Source organism: Citrus clementina, unplaced genomic scaffold (assembly GCF_000493195.1).
Source record: "Citrus clementina cultivar Clemenules unplaced genomic scaffold, Citrus_clementina_v1.0 scaffold_1, whole genome shotgun sequence".
Lineage (NCBI taxonomy): Eukaryota > Viridiplantae > Streptophyta > Magnoliopsida > Sapindales > Rutaceae > Citrus > Citrus x clementina.
In genome coordinates, this window is record NW_006263303.1 from 12,005,566 (window position 1) to 12,029,887 (window position 24,322).

The following is a 24,322-nucleotide window of genomic DNA, read 5'->3' on the forward strand; positions in this document are numbered from 1 at the left end:
AATAGGGATACTGTAAAAAAATAATTGTAAATAAAAAATGATTTAAATAATAGTATTCTAAATAAATTATAAATAAGTAAATAAGCCCATTTTTGTCATTGCTCATTGAACATTACACCGTTGACTTTCACTTACCAATCGGCCATAGTAATTATTTGAAAAGTAATTGTCAAATAATCTTATTTACCAAATACTCTCCTAAATTATTTATAAAGTTGATTTTTTTAAGAATCAAGGTAGAAGTTGATTCCTTGGGAACAAAAAGCAATCTCAAACATACCCAAAATACTAAGAATTCCAAACACTAGTTTTACTATTAATATCATTTTGGGCCTATTTCGTTTCAACATCACAAAGAATTTTCTAAACGTAATGAAAATATTCTTTAATTTTCCACTTATTGTTAAATTGTCTATTATTTTAAATTATAAAAAATAAATCCTAAATAGGTCAATAATCATCACTGACATTTACAATTATTTTACAAAGCAAACTTCACTTACTCCCTACTTAGAATGATAATTTTTAATTTACTCTAAAAATGTAAAAAAATTAAATTTATCTCATTTACTGTTAAGAAAAAAATCAATGCGCCCCCGTATATCATTCTATCTGAGGTGAATGAAAATTTACCCTATTATTCTAGTACAATGTTATTTTATCACTTGAATTGAAAAAAAAATTAAAAATCTATATTTCTGCAATTGTTTTAGCTAAAAACTCAGCACCTTAAGTCCTTAACCACGAGGAAGCAAAACGCTTGTCGTTTGACAAAATACGACTGTCGTTTCCATCTCTTTCTTTTGGTGAACAGCTAAACAATCTCACCCGTCCATTATGAAACCCTAAAAAGGAGTACAACCGTCCGATCCATTTCTAGAAATCCATAAAACCAATGTCTCAGCATGTCGCAAACCCCTTCTAACACTAAACCTAGGGTTTGCAGAGAGCTAGCTGCGCACACAAGCCACCTCATTGAGATCATCAGATCCCTAACTGTGTAATCGAACCAACAGAAAGCAAAATGGCAACTCAAATCAGCAAGAAAAGAAAGGTGAGGGGAGTAGTTCTTTTTAATTAATCTCATTTTTTTGGCCTAATAATTCATTTTATTATTAATGATTTGATTTACAGTTCGTGGCTGATGGCGTGTTTTTCGCGGAGCTTAACGAGGTACTGACTAGAGAGCTTGCGGAGGACGGTTATTCTGGAGTAGAGGTCAGGGTAACTCCCATGCGTACTGAGATCATCATCCGAGCCACTCGCACTCAGAACGTTCTTGGTTCGACTCACTATTTTTTTCATCTTTATTAATTTTTTTTGGAGTTGGGGAAAATATATGTATTTAGATTTTAAATTAGTTTTATTTTAAAAAATAAAACAGGTGAGAAAGGGAGGAGAATTAGAGAGCTGACATCAGTGGTGCAGAAAAGGTTCAAATTCCCGGAGAATAGCGTGGAGCTGTACGCTGAGAAAGTCAACAATAGAGGACTATGTGCCATTGCTCAAGCCGAGTCTCTTCGCTACAAGCTCCTTGGTGGGCTTGCTGTTCGCAGGTATGATGGATTCTTAGTACTTGCTGTCTGGATATTGTTTTACATTCATGATTTATGGAAATAGATGCAACAAAATTTATTAAGTCTTCTACACACCATAGGTTTCTTTTATTTATATTATTTTGTCATCTATAAAGCATAGCGGCATCTCTGTGCCATCTTTGTTTCGGAAGATGACTAAATTAAACTGTAGTCTCCATGCCATCATCCTTGTGAAAGTGTCCTGTTTTTCACATAGTAACCTTAAGGAGAGTACATACATGGCTTGATATTCCTATTATCCTCATCTTGTCTTGATGCCATAGCACCATCTTTTATTTTCAACTTTCACTTGTGGCAAATGGGTTAGCATCTATGCCAGCTTTGTGTCTGAAGATGATTACATTGACTGTGCGTTTTTGAGGCTATCTGTTGTTGACAATCTAATGGAACTAACATTTGTATGCTACGTTTGTCGCATGATTGGAGACTTTTTTCTCAATATTCAGCAAAACACTATTTGACTGCCCTTGCTGAAAATGCGCATTGAGTTTATGCTTATTTTCTTTGTTTTACTCAAATCTTTGTATTGCTCTGTATAAGGGCTGAACCAATGGGTTTTTGGATTGCTGCACAATTGAATCCTTGCTTGTGAATATCCAGAAGTATGCTATTTGACTGCCCTTTTTGAAAATACAAATTGAATTGATGTAAATTTTTTTTTGTTTTACTGTTGTCAAGTCTTTTGTATGGCTATTTATAAACTTTGACCCAAATGGGTTTTGGATTGCCTCACTATTGAAAACTTCTTCTCAATATACTGAATTGCTATTTGACTGCCCTTATAAGATACCAAATTTGTTTATTTTACTGTTGTAAGTTTTTGTAGCTACTTTTTGATGTTCTGAACTGATAGTACAAAGGTAGTTTTGATTCAATGGTCATTTACTTGATTATCTATTCTTTGTTGTATCCACTTTTTTTTCCCCCTTATATTATATTCAAATTATTGTTTTATGTTGATGCGAATAATTGTTCAACATTATTTTCGTTTTATTTATTATTATTAAGTTCATTAATTTCACGTAGAAGATGATTTTGGCTGTAGAGTCTACATGGAATCTCATTTGACCTCAGATCTATTCTATGGTTTTTACCTTCTATAGGGCTTGCTATGGTGTCTTGAGGTTCATTATGGAAAGTGGAGCCAAGGGATGTGAGGTTTGTCTGTGTGGATTTTATGTTATTCCTAATGAGGACTAATTGAAAAATTTTTAATCCTCTTCTATCGGGTATTGAATTCGGTTGTCAATGACTTTGTTTATGAATAGGTCATTGTCAGTGGAAAGTTGAGGGCACAACGTGCAAAATCAATGAAGTTTAAGGATGGATATATGGTCTCTTCTGGTCAGCCAGTGAATGAATATATTGACTCTGCTGTGAGACATGTTCTTTTGAGACAGGTTTGCCTCGATTATATATTTTTTATTTGTGATTTCATGAACCATTTTATGCAGTTTCATTTACATTCTCCAGGCTGCTCTTTATACCCTTTCAGAAAACATGGGTTTGTGATTTCATATCAAGTTTTTGATAACCATTGCAGGGTGTACTTGGTATTAAGGTCAAGATCATGCTTAGTTGGGATCCTAATGGAAAGCAAGGTCCTACTACCCCTCTACCTGATCTCGTAACAATCCACTCACCCAAGGATGAAGAGGAGTATGTCAAGCCAACATTGGTTGCTACTGATATTGAGGTCCCAATCCAAGTGGCTTAAGGCCGAAGTGGGGTATAGTCTCATCTTCTTTGATATTTTATCAGTGGTATTTGAAGTGCTCTAGTTTTCATTTTTGTTGCTAATGAAGGATACCTCAGACTCCATGGTGTTAATTTTGATATACTGTAGTCATCAGTATTGTTAAAGATTTCATAATTATCAACCAATTTTCTTGTTTAATCTGTTGCACATTGTTTTTTTTGTATTCTATTTGCTTGAGCTGTAACTGCAATATGGCTCTTGATTACTACTATTGTTTTAAGTTGGTTTAAAGTGTATTTGGGGCGTGATTCAAATTTGGGCGTACCACATTTGATGATTGCTATCCAAAAGAACAGCTCACTGAAAATCGGGGGTTGTCAAATGACTGTTCTGCAAAATATTTTGTATTTTTTCAACAGTTGGGGGTGCGGTGGTAGGATGATGTTACATCGGCAGAAACAACTTTACGCACAGAACAATTGGGTGCAAAAAGACCCATCTGATTGTTTATTAAAATGTAGGATCATGTTACGTCGGCAAAAACCACTTTACAGAGAACAATCGGGTGCAAAGAGCCCCATCTGATTGTCTATTAAAATGTTGGGATTTTTTCTTTTCCGTTCCTTCAAAGGATGGAAGGATGGGTCAGGTGTAGTTTTCTCAATAGTGCTGTGGTAGGATGATATCACGTTGGCCAAAACAGCTTGGCACGCGGAACAATTGGGTGCAAACCGGCCCACAGATTGTTTATTATTATTATTGAGAAAATTACGCCCGATTCATTCTTTCAAGGAACGAAAAAAATCCCCAACCTCTTAATTTAAAACCCTTAAAACTTGTGTATCAACAAGTTTCATTAATATGGATAGAATATTCTCTTTTATTGTTTAAATGACTGAATTTAACACTCTAGTTGTTATGAACTATTGGTGGTTAAATTTAGGTCATACATTTAGAGTGCGACACGTATGCAATAGTCTCTATGTCTAGTATATCCTTACAAAATGTGAACAGAAATTTGAAAGAGTGAGGGTAAAATGGGAAGATCTTAAGGAGAGAGTATGACCTATGCTATTAATTTAAAAAAGTGCAGAAAATATCTTTGAAAGCACATTATGGTTACTACATGTGAATGAAAGACTATTGTAACAATGACAATCCCTCCACCAAAATTACTACACGTCAACATAATATGGTCCCCACTGATATCATCTCTAAATGTTTCCTCAATAGTCACAGGAACCAAGAGTGAGAAAGGAAATCAGCTTGATTGTCATTTGAGCCACCAGTAGTGAAATCAGTGACTTTACAACCCAATTGGATTATTTGGACTAAGCCAATGAGAGAGTAAGACAAGCCATCACTTGGAAAACTCTCCTAATTGACACATGCTCCGCCGTAAAAAAGCTTAAGGACTCAAGTTGAATAGTCAAACTATCTAAAAGCCCTTGCCTGAAGAGAGGAATGACTTATTACAATATACCATGTGTCTAACGTAGGGATGGCAAATTCCGGGTCGGAGTCTGGGTTTGGCCGTTCCGGCTCCAGACCCGGATGCTAATTTGGTATTCGGGATCCGGATATAAACCTGGATAATTTATCTCTGGGTCCGACCTGGGTTTAACTTAGAAAAATCCGGGTTTCCGGATTGCGGGTTTCAAACCCAGATGTCTATAATTTTTTTTTTCCTTTTCCAATTCTCTAACAGGCTATGGATACAATGGAAAAAAAAAAAACACAACCGCATGGCCAACCAAAAAAGTAAAAGCAGCATAATGGGAACCAATGCAACTAGAATCCAACCTTACATCAAATAATCAATCAAAAGAACACAAACCTAAAAAATTACAAACACAGATCATCTTCCTCATATCCATTTTCACCCTCACCAGATTCAGCACCAACCTCCTCATAATCCTTCGCCAAAGCTGCAAAATCCTCACGGGCTTCAAAGAACTCACCTTTTTCTATGCCCACTTGGCATTACATCAAATCAAAATTGTGGTCAATGCGAGAAAATACCTTAGCAATACTAGTTGAGTTTGCTATCATGCACACAACCCTTTGCACCTTCGCGAGATCACCACTCGAAACAACAGTTGGAGGCTGGTAATTGATACAACACTTGAATCCAGTTTGGCACCAATCAACAAATTGAATGGCAGCTGATGATGATAATGATCAACACGCGATGGCAGCAAAGCGACGAGTGTTATGTGACGGAAAAAGGCAATGTCTGGGGGGGGGGGGGGGGGGGCTGTATTGAATTGATGAAGAGAAGAAGAAAATGGTTGGCGGCTGTATTAAGAGAGTTGTAAAGTGCAAACTAGGGTTTCCTCTTACCTTTTGACTTTTTGCTTTTCTATTTATATTAAAAAAATAAAAAATATATATAATATTAAGGATAAAGACATCCGGGTCTGGGTTCCGGATATGCGGGTCTACCTATTCCGGATCCAAACCCGTATACATTCGGGTTTATTAAATTGTTGTCGGATTCCGAATTTTTTTGTATTCGGTACATGTTGAACCCGGTCCGGATTATCCGGGTTCGTGCGGGTCCGGGCCGAGTCCGGGTTATTTTTCCATCCTTAGTCTAACGAGACATTAAGATACCTCAGGGGCACTCCCTATATAAGGTTATACCCTAAGAGGCACTCCCTATACAAGGTCAGGTCAGTCTCAGTAAAATTAGTCCAGCTCCTTCCCAATAAGCCTCAACTTTTCAATTGTTTTAGGGTTTGTCTGAAATCCATCATCCTTTTAAACACTTAGCTAACTTGAACGTTAGAGTGTCATTGTCACCCACTGCTGACGTCGCCTCTAACGACTACTTTCTCTTATTTTCAGCACCATTTTTAGCTTTGTTCATCCTCAGAAAATTATTACAAGGTTCACAAAACTACCCTTCAAAATCAAACTCTCGTAATGTTCTTTAATTGAACCAAAGTCAGGCCAAATCAGGGACAAAAAAGTTTAACTTCATCACATTATAACTTTGCAAAATTTTATTGAGTAATTTAATATGATCTCATATACATTAAATAAGACTGAAAATATAATTAATATTTTGATATGATTTTGGTTTAGTCCAAAAACAATATGAGAGCTTGCTTTTGTGAGGTGATTTTATGAATAATATGGTTTGATTCACATAGAATAATTTTGTTGAGATAAACAAAAATGAGATAGTCTTGAAAATAAGAGAAAATAACCATCAGAAGTGGCACTGGTGGTGGCTGGCCATAGCACTCCAATGGTCAAGTTAAGTAAGTGTTAGAGAGGGTGTTAGATTTCTAAGAAACCTTTAATATTAATGAAAAATTAAGAGGTATGGAGAAGAAGTTGAATCTATTTTGCTAAGACTGACCTAATCTTATGTAAGGAGTGCTCTAAGAGCATCTAAGTCTTTTTGGACACGTGGTATGCTGTAACAAGTCATTTCTAACCTTATGCAGGGACTTTGGGTAATTTAACTATTCAGCTACGGATTGTACCCTAGTAATAGTATGTCTTAATCTCTAATTAGCTTATTTCTAATAAGCCAATTGGGTAATAGTTGTTGACTTCACTGTTGGTGGCTCAGATAATAGCTAAGCTAGTTCTCCCTCTCACTCTTGGTGTATGTAACTGTTAGAGAGATATTTTGAGGTGATCCTTATGGGGACCATACCAAGCTAACATGTAGTAATTTTGGTGGAGCGGGTATCATTGTTACAATGTGCTCTATTGGCATGTAGAAGCCTTAAGGCATTTTGGAAGACATTTTCTGCACTTTTCAGGTTAATATGTGGTTCATTCTTTTTTCTTGAGATCTTTTAATTTTACCTTACCCTTTTAATTTCCTCCTCATATATTTGTAAGGTCATATTGGAAATGGGGACCATTGCACACGTGTCACACTCTAATTGTATGAGCCAAATTTTATCATGAATAAGATCCTATTAGTCTTTTTTTTAGCAAAAAATGAGATGAGGTGACCAAACTTATGCTTGTGGAATCATGTGTGGATATCTTCCCATTGGACAGTTTGCTATTAGGTATGTGCCCTCGGGGATGTTTCGGGTATCTAAAGCTTCGAGAATCTTTTTCTTTTTATTTCACTTAGCACTGGTGTTGTTCCTAGTTTAATTTTTTTAGTTGAATGCAATTGTTACCATGATCAAACAATAGATTATATATTGGTGTTGCTTCTAGTTTATGTTGTTTTTAAATGCTTGTTTAATTGGAGCTTTCGTCTTGTTGAGTCTATGTATCCCTTTTCGGATGGAAATGTATAGGGTGAAAACGTAATGAATGTTTTGCGTCATAGGATGGGCTCGTCCCTATCACTAGTCAACCCATCTTAGGAATAAAAATACATGGGGTTATCCCCATCATACTGTAGACATGTTCTCAGCACCAGGCGATCTCTCTTGGGGATAAAAATTCATAGGATTGTCCCCTTTATCATGGGAGTATTTCTATTGTCATGTATGATTGTCCCCATCATCAAGCGATCTCCTTAGGATGAAAATGCGTGGGATTGTCCCTATCCACATCCCAGTGTTCTCATTGTGGTGAAAGCTTGTTTTTATCATCAAGCAATCCCTCTTGTGGGTTAAATCAGTGTGAATGTCTCCTTATCATCTCTAGCTGGTTAATTTGGTGTCGTGGGCTTGTTCATATCACCAGGTAATCCCTTTTTGGGAGATAAACTAATGTGGGCTTATCTCCCATCACCATGTGATCCCTTTTGGAGGTTAAATTTGTATTAAATTCTTTTTATCACCAAACAACTCCTTTTTAGGGATAATCAGTTTGGGATTGTATTTATTAAATGTGAGATTGATCCCATTATTGTATGAGTTTTTCCCTATCACTGGTTAATCCGTCTTATAGATGAAAATCCGTGGGACTATCTCAATTACTAGGTGATCCCTTTTTGGGGACAAGTTGGTGTGGAACTATCATCGTCATTACCAGACAATCATAATTAGGGATTTAAAATGTATGGGATTGTTCCTATCACTTGACAATCTTTCTTGGGATTCTTCTGGATCGTTATGTAGACCATTTCTAGACTAAGGCACTTCTTCTAATATTTGATTGCCAATCCTTTCTGGTAAAAGTGGGCAATATATGAGCTTTTTTAGAGGGAGTTCTACATCTTATTTTCAGCATATATTGTTTAAATGTGGAGTTTATCCCTTGAGCACGCACTAGCCAAAGAAACTTATTAATACATTGGTGAACTCTCAACGTAAATTGATTAGAGTATCTGCCTTAATAGTAACCATATTAGACCTAACGTCAATCCCATTAATTCTGTAGGTTCACCCCTTGTTGTCCATTTGGAGATTTTGGGATCAAGGGTAGTTTCTATTTGTTGTTGTGGTATACTAGTATTGATCTCTTAAGTTTGAAAAAGAAAAGGCCTATTGGAGATAACCCTTCTTAGATCAAGGGATAGTCTCTTGGGGATACTCCTTCTAAATGGAGGAGTCAATCCCCCAATATGAAACTTATATTTAGGACCACATCTCTCTATTCTAGTTTTACAAGCTCATCTTAGGGGACAATCCTTCAACAGTTTTGGGATGCTTTAGCGCTTGCAATAATAAGTTTCAATTTGAGCCATTAAAGTGATATAGAAGGTTTTCTTGACATTTTCTTATTGTCTTTGGGATTAAGGGTGGTGTCCATCCCCTATAGTGGTTAAATTAAAGGTAATCCCTTGAAAAAGAGGAAATGTCTTAAAAAGAGGAACAAGATCAACTGCATAAACATGGCCTTGTATGAGTAATTGGCTCCTTTAAGATGGATTGCGGCCTTGGAACCACATCTTTTATTTATCACTATGAGATTATCTATGAGGGCCACCCCTCATTGCTTTGAGGATGCCTTAGTACTTGTGATAATAAACCTAAGTATGAGCCATAAAGGCAATATGAAAGGTCCCCTTATGGCATTTTCTTGTTATCTCTTAGAAAATTTTAAGATCAAGGGTGTTGTTCATCTCTTGTCGTAGTGAGTTGGTGGTGATGAATCACCCAGCATTATATCTTTAGACTGATTGGTCCTTAAGCAAATACTAGTAGAGGAGAAATGTGATCAACTGAAAGAGAAAGGGCCTCTTAAGGATGGTCTTGTTATTATGAAACTTTTGTTTAGGATCTCATCTCCTCACTTTGTTCTATTTTTGTAAGATTGTCTCTGGGAGCGATCCCTCAATGTTTTAGAGGTGTTATAGTGCTTACGGTAATCAAGCTCAATTTAAGCCATGGGGTTAATGTAGAAGGTTCATTTTACAAAGATTGGAATAGCATTCCAAGCTTTTTAATATCCTTAAACAGTGAAAATACTTATTGCATCATCAGGTAGTATTTAGAGACTATACCTTGAGAAAAAGTCACAAATGACCATATGACTAAATGATCTTCCTTATCGGTCGTGGCCCTTTGAATCATTCTTTTGGTTAAGCCCTTTTAGAGTGCGTCTGGGATAGAGGTTGAGCAGCTGTAGTTTAAAAACTATAGTACTAAAGTGTTTGGTAAACACTAGCTGTTGTACCTTGGAAGCTATGTTGATATGATTTTTCATTTGTATAATAGAAAATCTATTTTATCTTTAATAATTTTGTTTAAAAACTATAGCACTAAAGTGTTTGGTAAACACTAGCTGCTGTATCTTGGAAGTTATGTTGATATGATTTTTCACTTGTATAATAGAAAATCTATTTTATCTTTAATAATTTTATCAAAATTATTATTTAAAATTTATATTTACTACATATTATTAATTTTTATTTTATAGTTACAGTTTTTTTCTCACAGCAGCCGTAACTTAAAAGATACAATACCTCAATTCCAAACAAAACCTTATTCAAGTGTGTCTAATGGTATCAAAGCCATTGTTATGCTCTTCACTTCTCAAAATGGTATGATAAAAGTTTGCTTTTTGTTTTTTTTCTTTCGACCCTTCAACAACAGAGAGAATTTCCTACTTATGGCATCCACTTCCTCCAACGACGATTCTATTTCTTTTGTTATTACTCCAGTTTCCCTTTCTTCCACCCTCTCCTTACCCAAATCTTGCTCCAAACACATTGCTAGTAAAATAGAAAATTTAGTTGAATATTCCTATATCCCTGAATCTGCTCAGATCAATGAATCTTCTTTTCCTCTTCTTAGTCCTTATCACCTCTATAAACGTCCACACTCCTTTACTCGCAGTATCCGAACCCTTATTTCCACCAAACGACCACATCTAAAACAATATATCTAGTCCTCCAGATTGGATCAGTGTTCCCTTCAGGCTACCACAACTGAACAATATGTCACTCTTGAAATTCCCCCAGAATTGATTTCCAATTGGCAAAGAGAATGTTATACTCATCTCCATATTGGAGGAGTCAGACTAATCCTAACCTTACATGGAAGGAAAGGATTACCAGTCACAGCCAGAATTGCTATGCTGGATACCAGGTTCACACATTACCAAGATACTGTTATTGGTACTGTCTTAACCACTCTTCATGCTGGAAGTGTTTTACTCACTTTCTATCCCAATTTCAACCTTTCTCTTCAAGACACTAATCTCTCCATTGCCTTGAAAGTCCAAGTGCAAATTCAAGGTGTAGAACAAATCTCTTCTGTAAAAATTGCAACTCTTCACCATTAATTGGTCTATAGGCTCCAGAACCATGCCTTAGATCTTCCTTCACCTGAGCACCACTCTGACGCCCTCATGGTGTTAGCAGAATCAGATCAGATCAGATACCAAACATCATTCAAATTCTAAGACAGATCCCTAGACATGAACTTATAAAACTCATGCCCTTGGAATGGATTTCAAATTATGAGAAGTTCCACACCAATACTTCTCCTATCCAGACAATAGAAAGTATGTTTGAAAGAAAATCTGATGGAACTGTCCGAATGACTTTTCTACCTCCACCAACAGCACCAGAAGAGCCTCCACGGCTCTCATTCACTTATTCAGCCATGGTTACAGCTGTTCAGACTGCTCAAGAAAAGCTGTCAATTACAGGATTCAATTCAGAAGGATATCCTGTCTACCCTGCCAAACTTAATGGCCACTTTCTTTGGGATTCACCAGGATCAGGAAATTGTGACCCAGATTGTCCATGTTGGGATGATTGGGAAGAAGATGATGTTGAACCACATCGGAGAAGAAAACAAAAAAGAAAATACCTAAAACTTCGTGCTCACACAACCAACCTAAACCACCTCATAATCCTCCACCACCACGAGCTTCATTACCCATCTACCAAAAAGAACTTAGATGGATTGCAAAAAATTGCAAGATTGAAGTTCTTCCACATATCCAAAATTCCAAACCACCCATACAACCTATGACTTGTATGATGTTTTCATCCACCTCCCAAGATTATTCCTCCAATTTCCCTATTCTAGAAACCCAGACCGATCCACAATGAAAGGTCATAACCAAACCCTTTATTCCTTCAGCCATAACTCCCACAGGTCACTTAGAAGACCTCAAACCTTTTAAGGCTGTTCTCAACTGGCAAACCCAAAATGCCAGAGCTCAAAATGAAACCTTGGTTGATATCTATAAGAAGGTTAATCATATCAGTTTACGAACTGATCATATTGAATCTAAGATGGACTCTATCTCTTCCCAGATGCAGCAAATTTACCAAAATCTTCAATCCATAATCTCTCACCTAGATTCAGAATTAAGAACCATGCTGAGTCATAGATACTATGGCCTGGAATTTGATCAGAAAGAAAAGGAAATCAGAAAATTGAAAGCAAAACTTGAACAAATTGAGTCAAAAAGGCAAAGGCCAACATTATTTACCACCTCTCCATCGTTACCTCCCATCAGCCTAGCCTTCTATCCCTTTGCACCTATGGTTTCTCCCATCAAACCACAAGACCCGTCCAAATTATTTGGCACATACTTTGTTTAGAAATAATCCTCTGCCAAAACCATCTAGATCCAAACCTCATCCTCGACCAAGACCAGATAAACAACCTTTTCAACCACCTTTGTCAATCCCAGAACAGCAACCACCTCTTTATACCCTACTTCCTCCTTAACCAACACCAACTCAGGCCAAAGATAAATCCCCAATGCAACAATACAGTGCACAGATGATCCTAGCTCCATCTGATACATCTGATATAGACCAAACTTCTGATTTAAATCTAGCCGTTTCAGAAGATCTATCCGAATCTGAAACAAAATCTTCCCTAGAATCTTCCATTTCATCTAGTGATTCTGAAAAATCTTATGCTGACATCACTATAATCCTTATGGCCCAACCTGAAGAGACCGAGCCTGCTTAATCCTCAAGAACTGACCCATTCTTTGAAATACCCTCAGATATCGAGGAAGATCCACTCGAAGCATCCTCAGCTCCAAACCGGCCTGCTCAACCCCAAAATGATCATAAACCTTCAAATGGTCCATGGTTTACTTTTGATGATATCCCTGCAGCTAAATGGAGAGACAGATTATCCGAAATGGCTGCTTGGACAGATCTCCAAATGTTAAGAGCAAATGCTACTACAACATCAGTCCTTAGAGAACTTGCTACCTGTTTTACGGGATCTTTAAGAGATTGGTTTGATACTTTAGGAGAGTACAGACAATTTTAGTTTGTGCAACTACCTAATGTCTCAACTGCTCTTTCTGTCATTCACGAACAATTCATTAGAGAATCAGTAGCAGTCTTTGAAGCTGCAAGACGAGACTACCTTAATATGAAGTGCTGCTCCCTCAACTCTAAAGATCTTGATTTCCATTACAAACGGATGTCCATCCTGTTTTATAAGCTCAATGGGTTCAATGATCCGACTCTCAAACATGTATTTCTAGCATCATTACCTGAAGAATTGCAACCAGACATACAGAGGCAGCTCACGAGTCTCAATCTCACCATTGGCAACATCTCCTTGGGAAAGATCTTTCAGATCGCCAAAGGATGTTTGGAAAAATTATGTGAACAGAAACAGTTCTTCAAAGAACTGTTAAAAGATAAAAAGCCTTTCCAAAGTGCTTGCAAAAAGCCTTACTTACAGGTCAAATGCAAGAAAAAGAAAGATTGTGATTGTAGCACCAAAAAGAAGAAGCATTTCCGAAAATTCAAAAATCCAAAGTAGTCTCCTAGATCAACATCCAGGCGAAAATCATACAGGTTTTTCAGGAAAAGATCTAGTTCTTTTATAGAATAGAAAAGGAGAAAGTCAAGCCGATGCTTCATTTGCAAAAAGAAAGGCCATTATGCTAAAGATTGCCCCAACAAAAAAGATAAAGCAATCAGACTTCTTGAGCACTTACAGGCCACCACTGATTATTCTCCTCACCAAGATGAAATTGAGTTCCACTTCTCAGAACAAGAGGAGCCCATTGATGAAACAGTGTTCGCACTGCAAAACTCATCCAATGATTCTGAAAATGATGAGTTTCAAATTGTTTTTCACTAGCAACTTTTGTCTCTAAACACTACCATACCTATCCCTTTCATAAAACTCCAAATCTTACTTTCCAAATTCCAAAGACCAATTTTCGCCATTGGACTTTTTGATACCGGAGCTGAAAGAAGTATGTTAAACCCATACATTCTTCCATCTCAGTCTTGACAACATTATGAAGAAAATTTCAAAGCAGTCAATGGACAATTCTTTACCACCAAGTTGATTACCAAAAAACCCATTGGTATTCAAATCTTTCCAAATTGTGTTATCTGGACAAAAGTCATCGGTTCCCATCTGCCTAATAAGGATATCTTGTTAGGATTTGATATCATTCACCAAATAAAACACCTCCAAATCATTCATACTAGAATTCGAGTCAAGTCCATGTTTAAACCATTCACCAATGTTCTTAGGCTTTATGGTTTGTCTGAAACCTCCCAGCCTTTCCAAGACATTTCCACAAAGCTTTTGAAATATTGTCTTGAGTCTCATGCTGACTTTCACCATCCAAATCCTCTTTGGAAAAAATCCACATTTCTTTGTTCAATTGCCTTTCAAGTTGAATGAAGATGTCAATCCAACCAAAGCCACCCATCCAGGAATCAGTCTTTCCGACTTAGTCCTAGCCCAAAAGGAATGTTCTCAGTTGTTGGCCCAAGGTCTTATTGAACCCACTAATTCTCAATGGGCTTGTCAAGCTTTTTATGTTGAAAACATTCTGAGATTGTTAGAGGAAAAAAATGATTAGTCATTGACTATCAACCTCTAAACATGTTTTTACAAGATGACAAATTCCCTTTGCCAAAAAGACAGAGCATGTTCACCTATCTAAAAAATGTTCAACTTTTTTCAAAATTTGATCTTAAATCCGGATTTTGGCAACTTAGACTTAAACCTTCAGAATGTTACAAAACTGCCTTTTACATCCCCAATGCCCACTATCAATGGACAGTTTTACCCTTTGGTCTTAAAACAGCCCCATCTATTTTCTAAAAAACCATGGTCCAAATCTTCCAACCCATTTTGCATAGTGCATTGATTTACATTAACGATATTTTGTTGTTTTCAGGTACACAAGATGACCATCGCCATTTGTTAAATCAATTCTTTAATATTATTCAATCTCATGGAATCATGTTATCAGCTAAGAAAAGCACAATTGCCACTAATAACATTGAATTCCTTAGAATGACTATCAAAGATGGCCATTATCAGCCAGGAAAGCACATTGCTCAAGAGCTCATCCACTTTCGAGATCAGAATCTTTCCAAAAGGCAAATCCAGCAGTTCCTTGGTATTATTAATTATATCAGGGATTTTATTCCTCATGTTGATCATCACACCCGCCAGCTGTTAGCCTTACTGAAGAAGAATCCACCTTCGTGGAATAACAACCACACACTTGCTGTCACAATGTTAAAGCAAATTGCGCAAAATCCACCACCATTAAAACTCATCACCGATGGCAGGTGATGAGTTTTAGACAAAGGAAATATTGGGTATAAGCCTAATATAAAACAAAAGTATTACAAAAACTACTTTCTTAAGGCTACCTCAAATAATGAACCTCAAGTCAAAAGCAATTATTGTAATAGCAATGGTCATATGAGCTATGCATATTCAACTAAGAATAATATATATTTTGGTATTACGAAAAGTAGGATCCAAAGGGAACCAAATCTAATATTCTAGTACTCAAGAATGTTTGGACACCAAAGGGCACAAGTTGAATAATTTTTTGTGGGTATTATGAAAGAATGGTGGAGAGTTCATTGACGAAGACATGTAAGGAATATCACTTGTCTACCTACAGGTCTTATAGACTTAGAGAAAGTGATAAAGAGATGATTTGTTTACATTAGTAACAACTCTTGCTATTGATTATGTTGAATGGATCTAGATGAATGGATAGTAGCTTAAAATTGTGAAGCCATCTTTGTTATGCTTGATAAACTTTGCATAATTGAATTATCATGATGTCTTTAGCCTGTTTGAACATCTTCCATAAAAATTATAGGAAAAGTTGAAAGTACTCTCTTTGTTAAGTACAAAGCCCTAAGCGTATTCATTCTTTAAATATGTTGATATTATCTTTAGTTCTACTAATGAGTCTTTACGCAATAAATTTTTCATCTTGTATAAGTGATTAAGGCATGTGAGGAAGATCACTTGTCTATTTGTAAGTCTTATAAACTTAGAGAAAATGATGAAGATATGATTTTTTTAAATTGGCAATGGCTCTTGCTATTGATTTTGTTGAGTGGATCTAGATGAATAGATAGTGGCATAAAATTGTGAAGGCATCTTTGGTATGCTTGATAAATTTTGCGTAATTGAATTATTATTATGTCTTTAGCTTATTAGATCATCCCACATAAAAATTATGGGAAGAGTTGAAAATACTCTCTTTGTTGAGTATAGGAGCCAAGGCATATTCATTGTTCAATTATGTTGATATTATCTTTTGTTCTACTAATGAGTCTTTATGTAAGAATTTTTCATCTTGTATAAGTGATGCAATGGAATAATACTCTGTTGATTCTTGAGAATACCGGAATAAAGGAACAATCTAAATTCATGCTGATTCCAAAGAATACCGTGAGCCTAGGGTTTTAAAACTCGTTGATATTGCATAACACTGAGAATTAACTAAACTCAAAGTTTCGCACAGAGCTTTGAGAACTAAAGATATTATTGAACTTAAGTTCGCTTTTAAAAGCTACAAGAGAGGGCTATTTATATTACTAGAAATTATCCTAAACCATAAAGAAAAAAGAAAATAAAGTCCTAAACTAGAAAGAAAAAGAACAATAAACTTTAGAGATTAAGAAAACTAATTCAAGTATGATAAAGATTCTTAATCTGCATCATACCCCTGGAGATGGAGAAAATTTGTCCTCGAATTCGGATTGTAACCGCATTTTCATCATGATCACTTTTGAAAGACATAAGATGCTTACATTGAATACATATGTGGTGTAGATATGACTAAGAAGCTTCATTAGGTAGGCATTAGGATTTATCTTCTTTATAATCTCTAAAGGTCTGGTTTTCCTAGCTGAAAGCTTGTTGTGCTCTCGAATAAAAATATGTCTTTAGATAAGAGAACCCAAACAAGAACTCCCACCTAAAATTCTAAAGCTCAACACCTTTTTATCTGCCTCAATTTTGTAACATTTAGTGGTCTTCTTTAGAGAATCATGTCTAGTTGTATGAATTTTTGGAAGTTGCTCAATAAAGTCTTCTGCCTTGTTGCTTTTGTAAACTAAATCTAGAACTAGGGCTGAGTCGATAAATGCTCCTGGATTATATCCATAATTTACTTAAAAAGTACTTAAACTAGTATTATGCTAAGTATAACAATTATAAGTAAACTTGACTTGGTATAACTTTTGATCCCATGTCTTAAAGTTATCGCCAACTAGACTATATATAGATGGTTTCCTAAAGAGCAATTGACATCTTTAGTTTGACTATCTGTCTGTGGGTGATAAGCACTTTTGAAATTCAGGTGAATATTAGTCAACTTCCATAATGTCCTTTAAAAGTGGCTAAGAAATCATGTACCTCGTCGGATATTATAGAACTCGGTTAACTATTTAATCTATATACTTCCTTGAAGAATAGGCGAGCAACAATTAAGATGTTTGTTCTCTTATTGCATGCAAGAAAGTGAGCCATTTTCGAGAACCAATCAACTACTATAAGTATGGGATAGTCCTAAAACAAAGTCCATGCTAATGTTAGCTCAAGGCTGTGTTGGAATTGACAAGGGCATACATATTCTTATGTTAGTTGCAAAGATAACATATTCTTATTCTTATCTCTCTCTTTCCTTTATTTCCTAGAAAAGATAACAGACTCTCATAATAGTTCACTTTAATCTCTTTTAACGAGTATGCTATGCACTCGCCTCTTTGTAGGATCTTGTGCATCAGAAAGTTTTTGGTTTTGAGATCAATCGTACCAACCACAGTTCATCCTGAATTATAGCCAAGGTGTGGCTTCCTCATTGGGTGGTAGTGGTTGTCCGAGTGGTCTCAGAGCAGAAGAGTCAGAAATCCCACATCGCCCGCAGGCGGGTTCCTGGCATCACTTATAAGTGTTGGGCAGTCCTCACCTCTCAAGACGTCTTTTGGGGCTGAGTTAGGCTTCGACCCAAGTTGATATCAGAGCCTTGCCCAGGGGGCCCAAGAAGGGGAGAGTATGAGGAGTTAGAAATCCCACATCGCCCACAGGAGGGTTCCTGACATCACTTATAAGTGCTGGGCAATCCTCACCTCTCAACACGTCTTTTGGGTTGAGTTAGGCTTCGGCCCAAGTTGGTATCAGAGCCAAAGAGTTATTTTAGAAAATTTATTTGGCTTCGATCCTAACAAACTGGTATCAAAGCTAGGTTCTATAGCTCATACTAAGTTGGAAATTGAGAAGTTTGACGGGAAGAATGACTTCAACCTTTGGAAGGTCAAGATGGAAGCAACGTTAGTACATCAAGGGTTGGATGTTATTCTAGAGAAAAATCCAAGTGGGAATGATCTTTTAATGATCAGGAACTTAAATAGAAGATGAGAAAGGCATGAAGTACTATTGTTCTAAGCCTTGGAGATCAAGTATTAGAAAAGTTTCGAGAAAAAAGACTGCTTTAGGTATTTGGGAAAAGCCAGAGAAGATTTACCTGGCAAAGTCTTTAGCAAATAGACTTTATGTAAAGAAAACGTTTTACACACTTTCAATAGAGGAAGGTTCTTCATTTATGTAGCATATTCATAACTTCAACAAGGTGATCATAGATATTAAGGCTATTGATGTGAATATCGAGGATGAGAACAACGCAATCATATTGTTGAATTCTTTATTATACTCTTATAAGCACTTCATGAATACTTTGCTGTACGGAAAATAGAGTTTAATTACAGAAGATTTCAAGTCTACTCTCAACTCGAAAGAAATACAGAAAAAATTCTAAAGGTACCTTATGTTTGGAAGAAGGTTCAACAATAACAAGGGGTAGATTTGAGAAGAAGGGTTTGGATAAAGAATTGCAGTAGAACTAAGTCTAAGAAAGCTATAAAAGCAAAACTTAAAGAGAATCAAGGTGGTGCTATAGTATTTGCATCAGAGGACCCTAGCTACTTTTACAACTAAGTACAATAGATCTGATGAGGGCAACTATGACTCTAGAGGTATGCTACTCACAGTAGATGTGAAAATGATGTTAGTGGATTCGAGACTCAGGCTATTCTTTTCAAATGGGTCGTAATTAAAACTTATTTTTAGATTACCAAGTAATTGATAATGGCAAGGTGTTGACGGGAAATAATATGACTCGTATGGTTACTAGTATAGAAAACATTAGGATTAAAATGTTTGATAGAGTAATTAAGGAACTTAAATAGGTTAGATTTGTTCAGGACTTGAAGATGAATCTCATCTCCTTAGGTATGCTTGAGAATATAGGGTATAACTTTAGGAGTAAAAGTGGATCTTTAAAGGTGATTAAAGGTTCATTAGTTGTAATCAAAGGAGAGAGGAAGAATGGTATTTGTGTTGAAGGGTACCTCAATGACAGGCAATGCATTTGTACATGTCGGGTTGACCTCTAATAAGACAGGCTTTGGCACTTAAGGCTTAGTCACATTAGCAAGAAAGGTTTAAAAGAATTTAGCATGCATGATGTTTCGGGTGATGACAAAATTGAATGGCTAGGTGGCGTTTGATAATGCTGAATATAGAACTAGGTGGCGTTTGATTTTAAGAAATGGGAGGAGAGGAAAATAGTGGAATGGAGGGGAAAAGAGAAGAAAAAAGTAGAAGAAAATAGTGAAATTAAATTTCATTGTTTGGTTTGACATAAAATTTGATAGGGAAAGGAATTACAATTTTTTTTTGGACAAATTTATCTTGTCTTAAATACTAAATTATCTATATTAGTAATAAAATATAATTTAATATTAATACCAAACTTTTTTAATTTCAAAAAGTTCTAAAACAATTCATGATTTATATTTAATATAAAATAAAAAATAATTTAATATACTAAACTATTTAATATAGTTTAATATAAATAAAAGCCGGTCAACAGTAGCGGTCAACATAAGTCAACACTGGTCAACCGTGGCTTGTGACTTTCCAGTGAAATTTTGGCAGCTTTCGGCGATGTCTAAGGGTTTGGCGGAGCTCCGGCGATGCTTTGGCAGAGCTCCGACGATTGTTCGGCAGAGCTCCGATGACTTTTTGGCGAAGTTCCAGCGGAGGTCCAGTGATAGTCAATTTATATTTATATATTTGTATATTAAATAAATAAATAAGTTTATTTATTTTATTAAATTTCTTAAATCATTCATTAAATATAATTAATATTAAATTATTTATAATATTAAATTAATAAAATAATAATTATTAATAGTATTAAACAAGTAAAAATATTGAAGGGTAATTTTGGAAGCTTGGGTTTTCAACATAAGAGGAATTTGAATTCTTCACTATTTGGTGTGGAGTTCAAATTCTACATTATAAAGGATATTCAATTCTAATGGAAATTAAATTGTTATATATTTTGTGCAACCAAACAATGGAAATTAAACAATGGAATATAAATACTTTCTCTTCCTCATTCTCTCTTCCCAACCAAACATCACCTAAGGGTATCCTGGATTACATCCATTTGGACTTGTGAGTGCCTACTCTTGTTAACTTACATGGAGGTGCCGGGAACTTTCTTTCATTGGTCGATGATTACTCAAGGAAACTCTAGATTTGTGTGCTAAAGTCTAAAGAGCAAGTATTCAATAGTTTTAGGACTTGGCAAGCAATGATTGAGAAACAAATCATGAAGAATATTAAAAGGCTAACGATAGACAATAGGCTAGAGTTTTACAACATAGAATTTGATAAGTTTCACCGAAAGCATGAAATAACTAGGCAAAGAATGGTAGCTAGGACACCAGTAGAATGGGTTTGTAGAAAGGATAAAGAGAATGCTGCTGAACAAGGTTAGGTGTATACTAATTTAAGCAAACCAACTGTGTAATGATAATAACATATTTGTTTAATAGGAGTCATTTAGTTGCCATAGGTTATTTGATACCAAAAGAAAAGTGGTGCAGACATTTTATAAACTATGCGAAACTAAGGATCTTCAAGTGTTTAATGTTAAGGAAAGCTAGAACTAGGAGCCTTAAAGAGAGTCTTTATAGGCTATCCTAAAGGTGTAAAATTCTACAACTCTGGTGCTTTAACTTTAGACCTCTATAGTATCTTAAGTAGGGACATCACATTCCATGAAACAATTATGATTAAAGGTGCTACTAATCATGATAAGAAGAATCATGAGGTAACTGATATAGTGAAAATTATAGAGTTTTAGGTAGAGCTTTCTGAAGAAGTTGATCATGGGGTTAGACTACCCTAAAAGCACCTCAGAAGATCAACAACTAAACTCTCATATTAATAGTTAATAAGAGATAGCTAGAAAAGGTCAACAAATTAAACTACCTAAGAGATATAGTTTTGTTGAGATGATCTTGTATTTCTTGTCTATTGCAGAGGAAGTAAATCAGGATCAACCAAATACATTTGCAAAAGCAATGTTGAGTAGTAACAAGAAACAGTGGAGCCGGGCTGTGCAAGAGGAAATGGATTGTGGAATACAAGTGGATCTTTAAATACTTGTTCAAAAAATATTTTTATGGCTGAAGCAATCTTAAAGATAGTGGTTTGATATGTTTATGCTCAAGCATGAGTTCATAAGAGGCAAGTTTGATAGTTGCGTGTACCTAACGAACACTAAGCAAGATAAAGCTATTTATCTATTTCTCTATGTAAATGATATGCTGGTGAGAGGTTCATAGCGAATCTGGGAAAAAAACACTAAAAAGTTATTAAATGGTTGTTGAGGTACTTTTGAGTGAACCTCAAACAAAGATTTAGTATACAAAAAGCAGAGGATTCTACAATCAACATTGAGGGATATATTGATTTAGATTATACTGGTGACTGAGATTGAAAAAGGTCAATGATAGAATACTTATTCGGGGCGAATAGTAATACAATAAGCTGGAAGTCTACTCTATAATCTGTAGTTGCTCTATCATCAATGGAAGCTTAGTATGTGGCTCTAACAGAAGCAATTAAAGAGTTAATTTGGCTGAAAGCATTAATGAAAGAGTTGGTTGGAAATCTGAGCAATGTTTGAAAAGAACGCCATAACTTACCCAACCGTCCCCATATGAAAGTGGACGCTTCTTTTGAAAAGAACGCCATAACTTACCCAACCGTAAATTTTTCTCAAAATGGGTCAATGTGTATTGGTTTCCAAATGCTCCGGTCCGCAGCACCTCTTGGTGGAAACGACTTACATACTCCGCCAAAGGCTCGGCTTCCCCTTGCTTGATAAAGGCAAGTTTGGAGGCTACCCTATCTTGAGTGGAAGCATAGGAAAACTCTTTAGTAAATTCAGATAACAATTGGTGTAAGGAAGATATGCTACCCGCCTTCAAAGAGCGAAACCATGACTTCGCGGGGCCCGTGAGTGTGTGTGTAAACATCCTACACATGGCGCTCTCATCTACACCCTTAATAAGCATTTGGTCACGGTATAGCTCAGCATGCTCCGAGGGATCAGTGGTACCCGAGTATTGGGGTATCTGAGGCATGGCAAACGCCTCGGGGAGAGCTGCTGTCCTAATCTCCATAGTGAATGGCGATTGGTAGGTCATTGGCGTTGGTGCAGCTGTGATGTTTTGCTTCTCGGAGAGGAGCTTCACTTGGGCTTCCAGGTTCTCCATCTTTTCCACAAGTTCGAGGGGTACCCTCGGTGTACCTGATGATGTCGCCGCCATTTGAGAAGCCCTTTTGGCGTTTAACTTCTCACGGAGATCCTCGTGGGTACGCTTTGCACGCCTCGTACCCTGGCTACTGCGGGAATTGCAAGAGGCGGTGGAACGCTCGTCGCGGGAGCCCATGGTTTGAAACTTAGAACGGGTACCCGATGGCCTAGGCTTTGGCTTGCTGGCCTCGGGTACCCCTCTTCTGACCATAGCTTGGTCGTCCGTTTGAGGTGGTGGAGCTTCTAGCGTCACTGGTGGAAGTGAACTTTCGGGTGCCCGAGATCCAACCGCCCTAAGTATTGCGTGAGCAAGATCCTCAAAACGCTTGTGCGAAATAGGTTCTTCTTCTTGGCGAACACCCGTCGACTGCTTGACACCCTTGCCCTTACTGATGCGGGCTACCCTTCTCGCGGGATCACTGCCTTCACTGCTGCTGTCCTCTCTCATCCTTGTAGGATCCCCCATTAAACCTTCGGGAGGTACGTCGGGTGCCATGTATTGGAGTACACACAACAACTAGTTTGGTAACCGTGGAGGAGGCTTTTTGTGCGTCTCCCCACAGACGGCGCCAATTGTTTTCAACTGATTTTGGGGTAGGAAAATCCAAAATCAATCTTCAACAATGAATTTATATTTTTGGGGGAGATGGGGTACCTCACTAGTTTATTGTGTGCGGTGCGGTGTATCTGAAATGCGGGGAGGTGAGAAAGGGAGAGAGAGTGGTAACAATGGTGGAAGATCAGAAACAAGAGAGGTATCCTTCAAAATGAGCTTCACGCCTGCAAAACAATGAAATAGAGGTTAGAGGTGAAGCCAGGGGTACCCCGGCGTTCACACTCCGACGCTCAAGTTAGCAAACTCAAGCTTTTATTGCAAAGAGAGCTAGCTAGCCCTCTGTAAATTAGGGTTTAAGGTTGAAGAAAACCTCTTTTTTGGAGTGTGAGTGTTTTTGGGCGAATGAGAGCATGATGGAGAATGAAACCTAGGCGCCTTTATATATGGAGTACCTTAGCTGCCACGTGGCATACCCTTTTTGGCTAACGTCCTTTTACCGCTTTTATGATTCTTGGGGCCGTTATGTGCATGTTCGCGGCGTATCTCATCTTTTGGAAACGTGGCGTGCGCTGGAGAGTGGTCCAGGGTACCTCTGCAATAGCTGTCGGGTAGGCGGCTAGGGACCACTGTCCTTGGGACAGTGTCCTTCACTTTTGGCAGAGGTAGCAGACGGCTGTCCCTCCTTTTAGCACGTCGCTTTTGATTCTTAATTCTGACAAAATCAAATGATATCTTTTAGGAGGCGGAGACGTTTCTCATGGCGGATATTTTCGGTGGATTCTCTTGCATCCGCTTTGCCGGGTACCTCGAATTACATGGGGTACCCCCTATTACGCAGGGTACCCCTATCTGTATGGGATACCTCTATTTGTATGGGGTACCTCTATTTGTATGGGGTACCTCTATTTGTGTGGGATACCTCTAATTGTGTAGGGTACCTCTATTTATACGGGGTACCTCAAGTCATGTCGGGCACCTCGGATTATGTAGGGTACCTCCGATTGTGCTGATATCATTTCATTGGCTGACACGTGGCGCTCTATTACCTTTCCCATCTTTCCCTCAAACATTATTTTTGAAATAAGAAAGCCAAAAATGAAACAAGTGAAGAAAGTAAAAAAATAAAGATTTTATTACAATCAATATAGTAAATAAATAAGAAATAATAAATAATACAAGAATTTCTAGCTTTGA

At 36.9% G+C, this 24,322-nt stretch overlaps 1 protein-coding gene across 1 annotated transcript; it reads left to right on the forward strand.

Annotated features, from left to right (window-relative positions):
* Window positions 1-906: 906 nt before the first annotated feature.
* Window positions 907-3,501, forward strand: LOC18053772 (40S ribosomal protein S3-3). The gene is made up of 6 exons (XM_006451499.2): window positions 907-1,054; window positions 1,135-1,282; window positions 1,385-1,556; window positions 2,702-2,756; window positions 2,867-2,998; window positions 3,142-3,501. The coding sequence occupies exons 1-6, from the start codon at window positions 1,025-1,027 to the stop codon at window positions 3,313-3,315; spliced, it is 711 nt and encodes a 236-aa protein (XP_006451562.1). The 5' UTR covers window positions 907-1,024; the 3' UTR covers window positions 3,316-3,501.
* The last annotated feature ends 20,821 nt before the right edge of the window (window positions 3,502-24,322 follow it).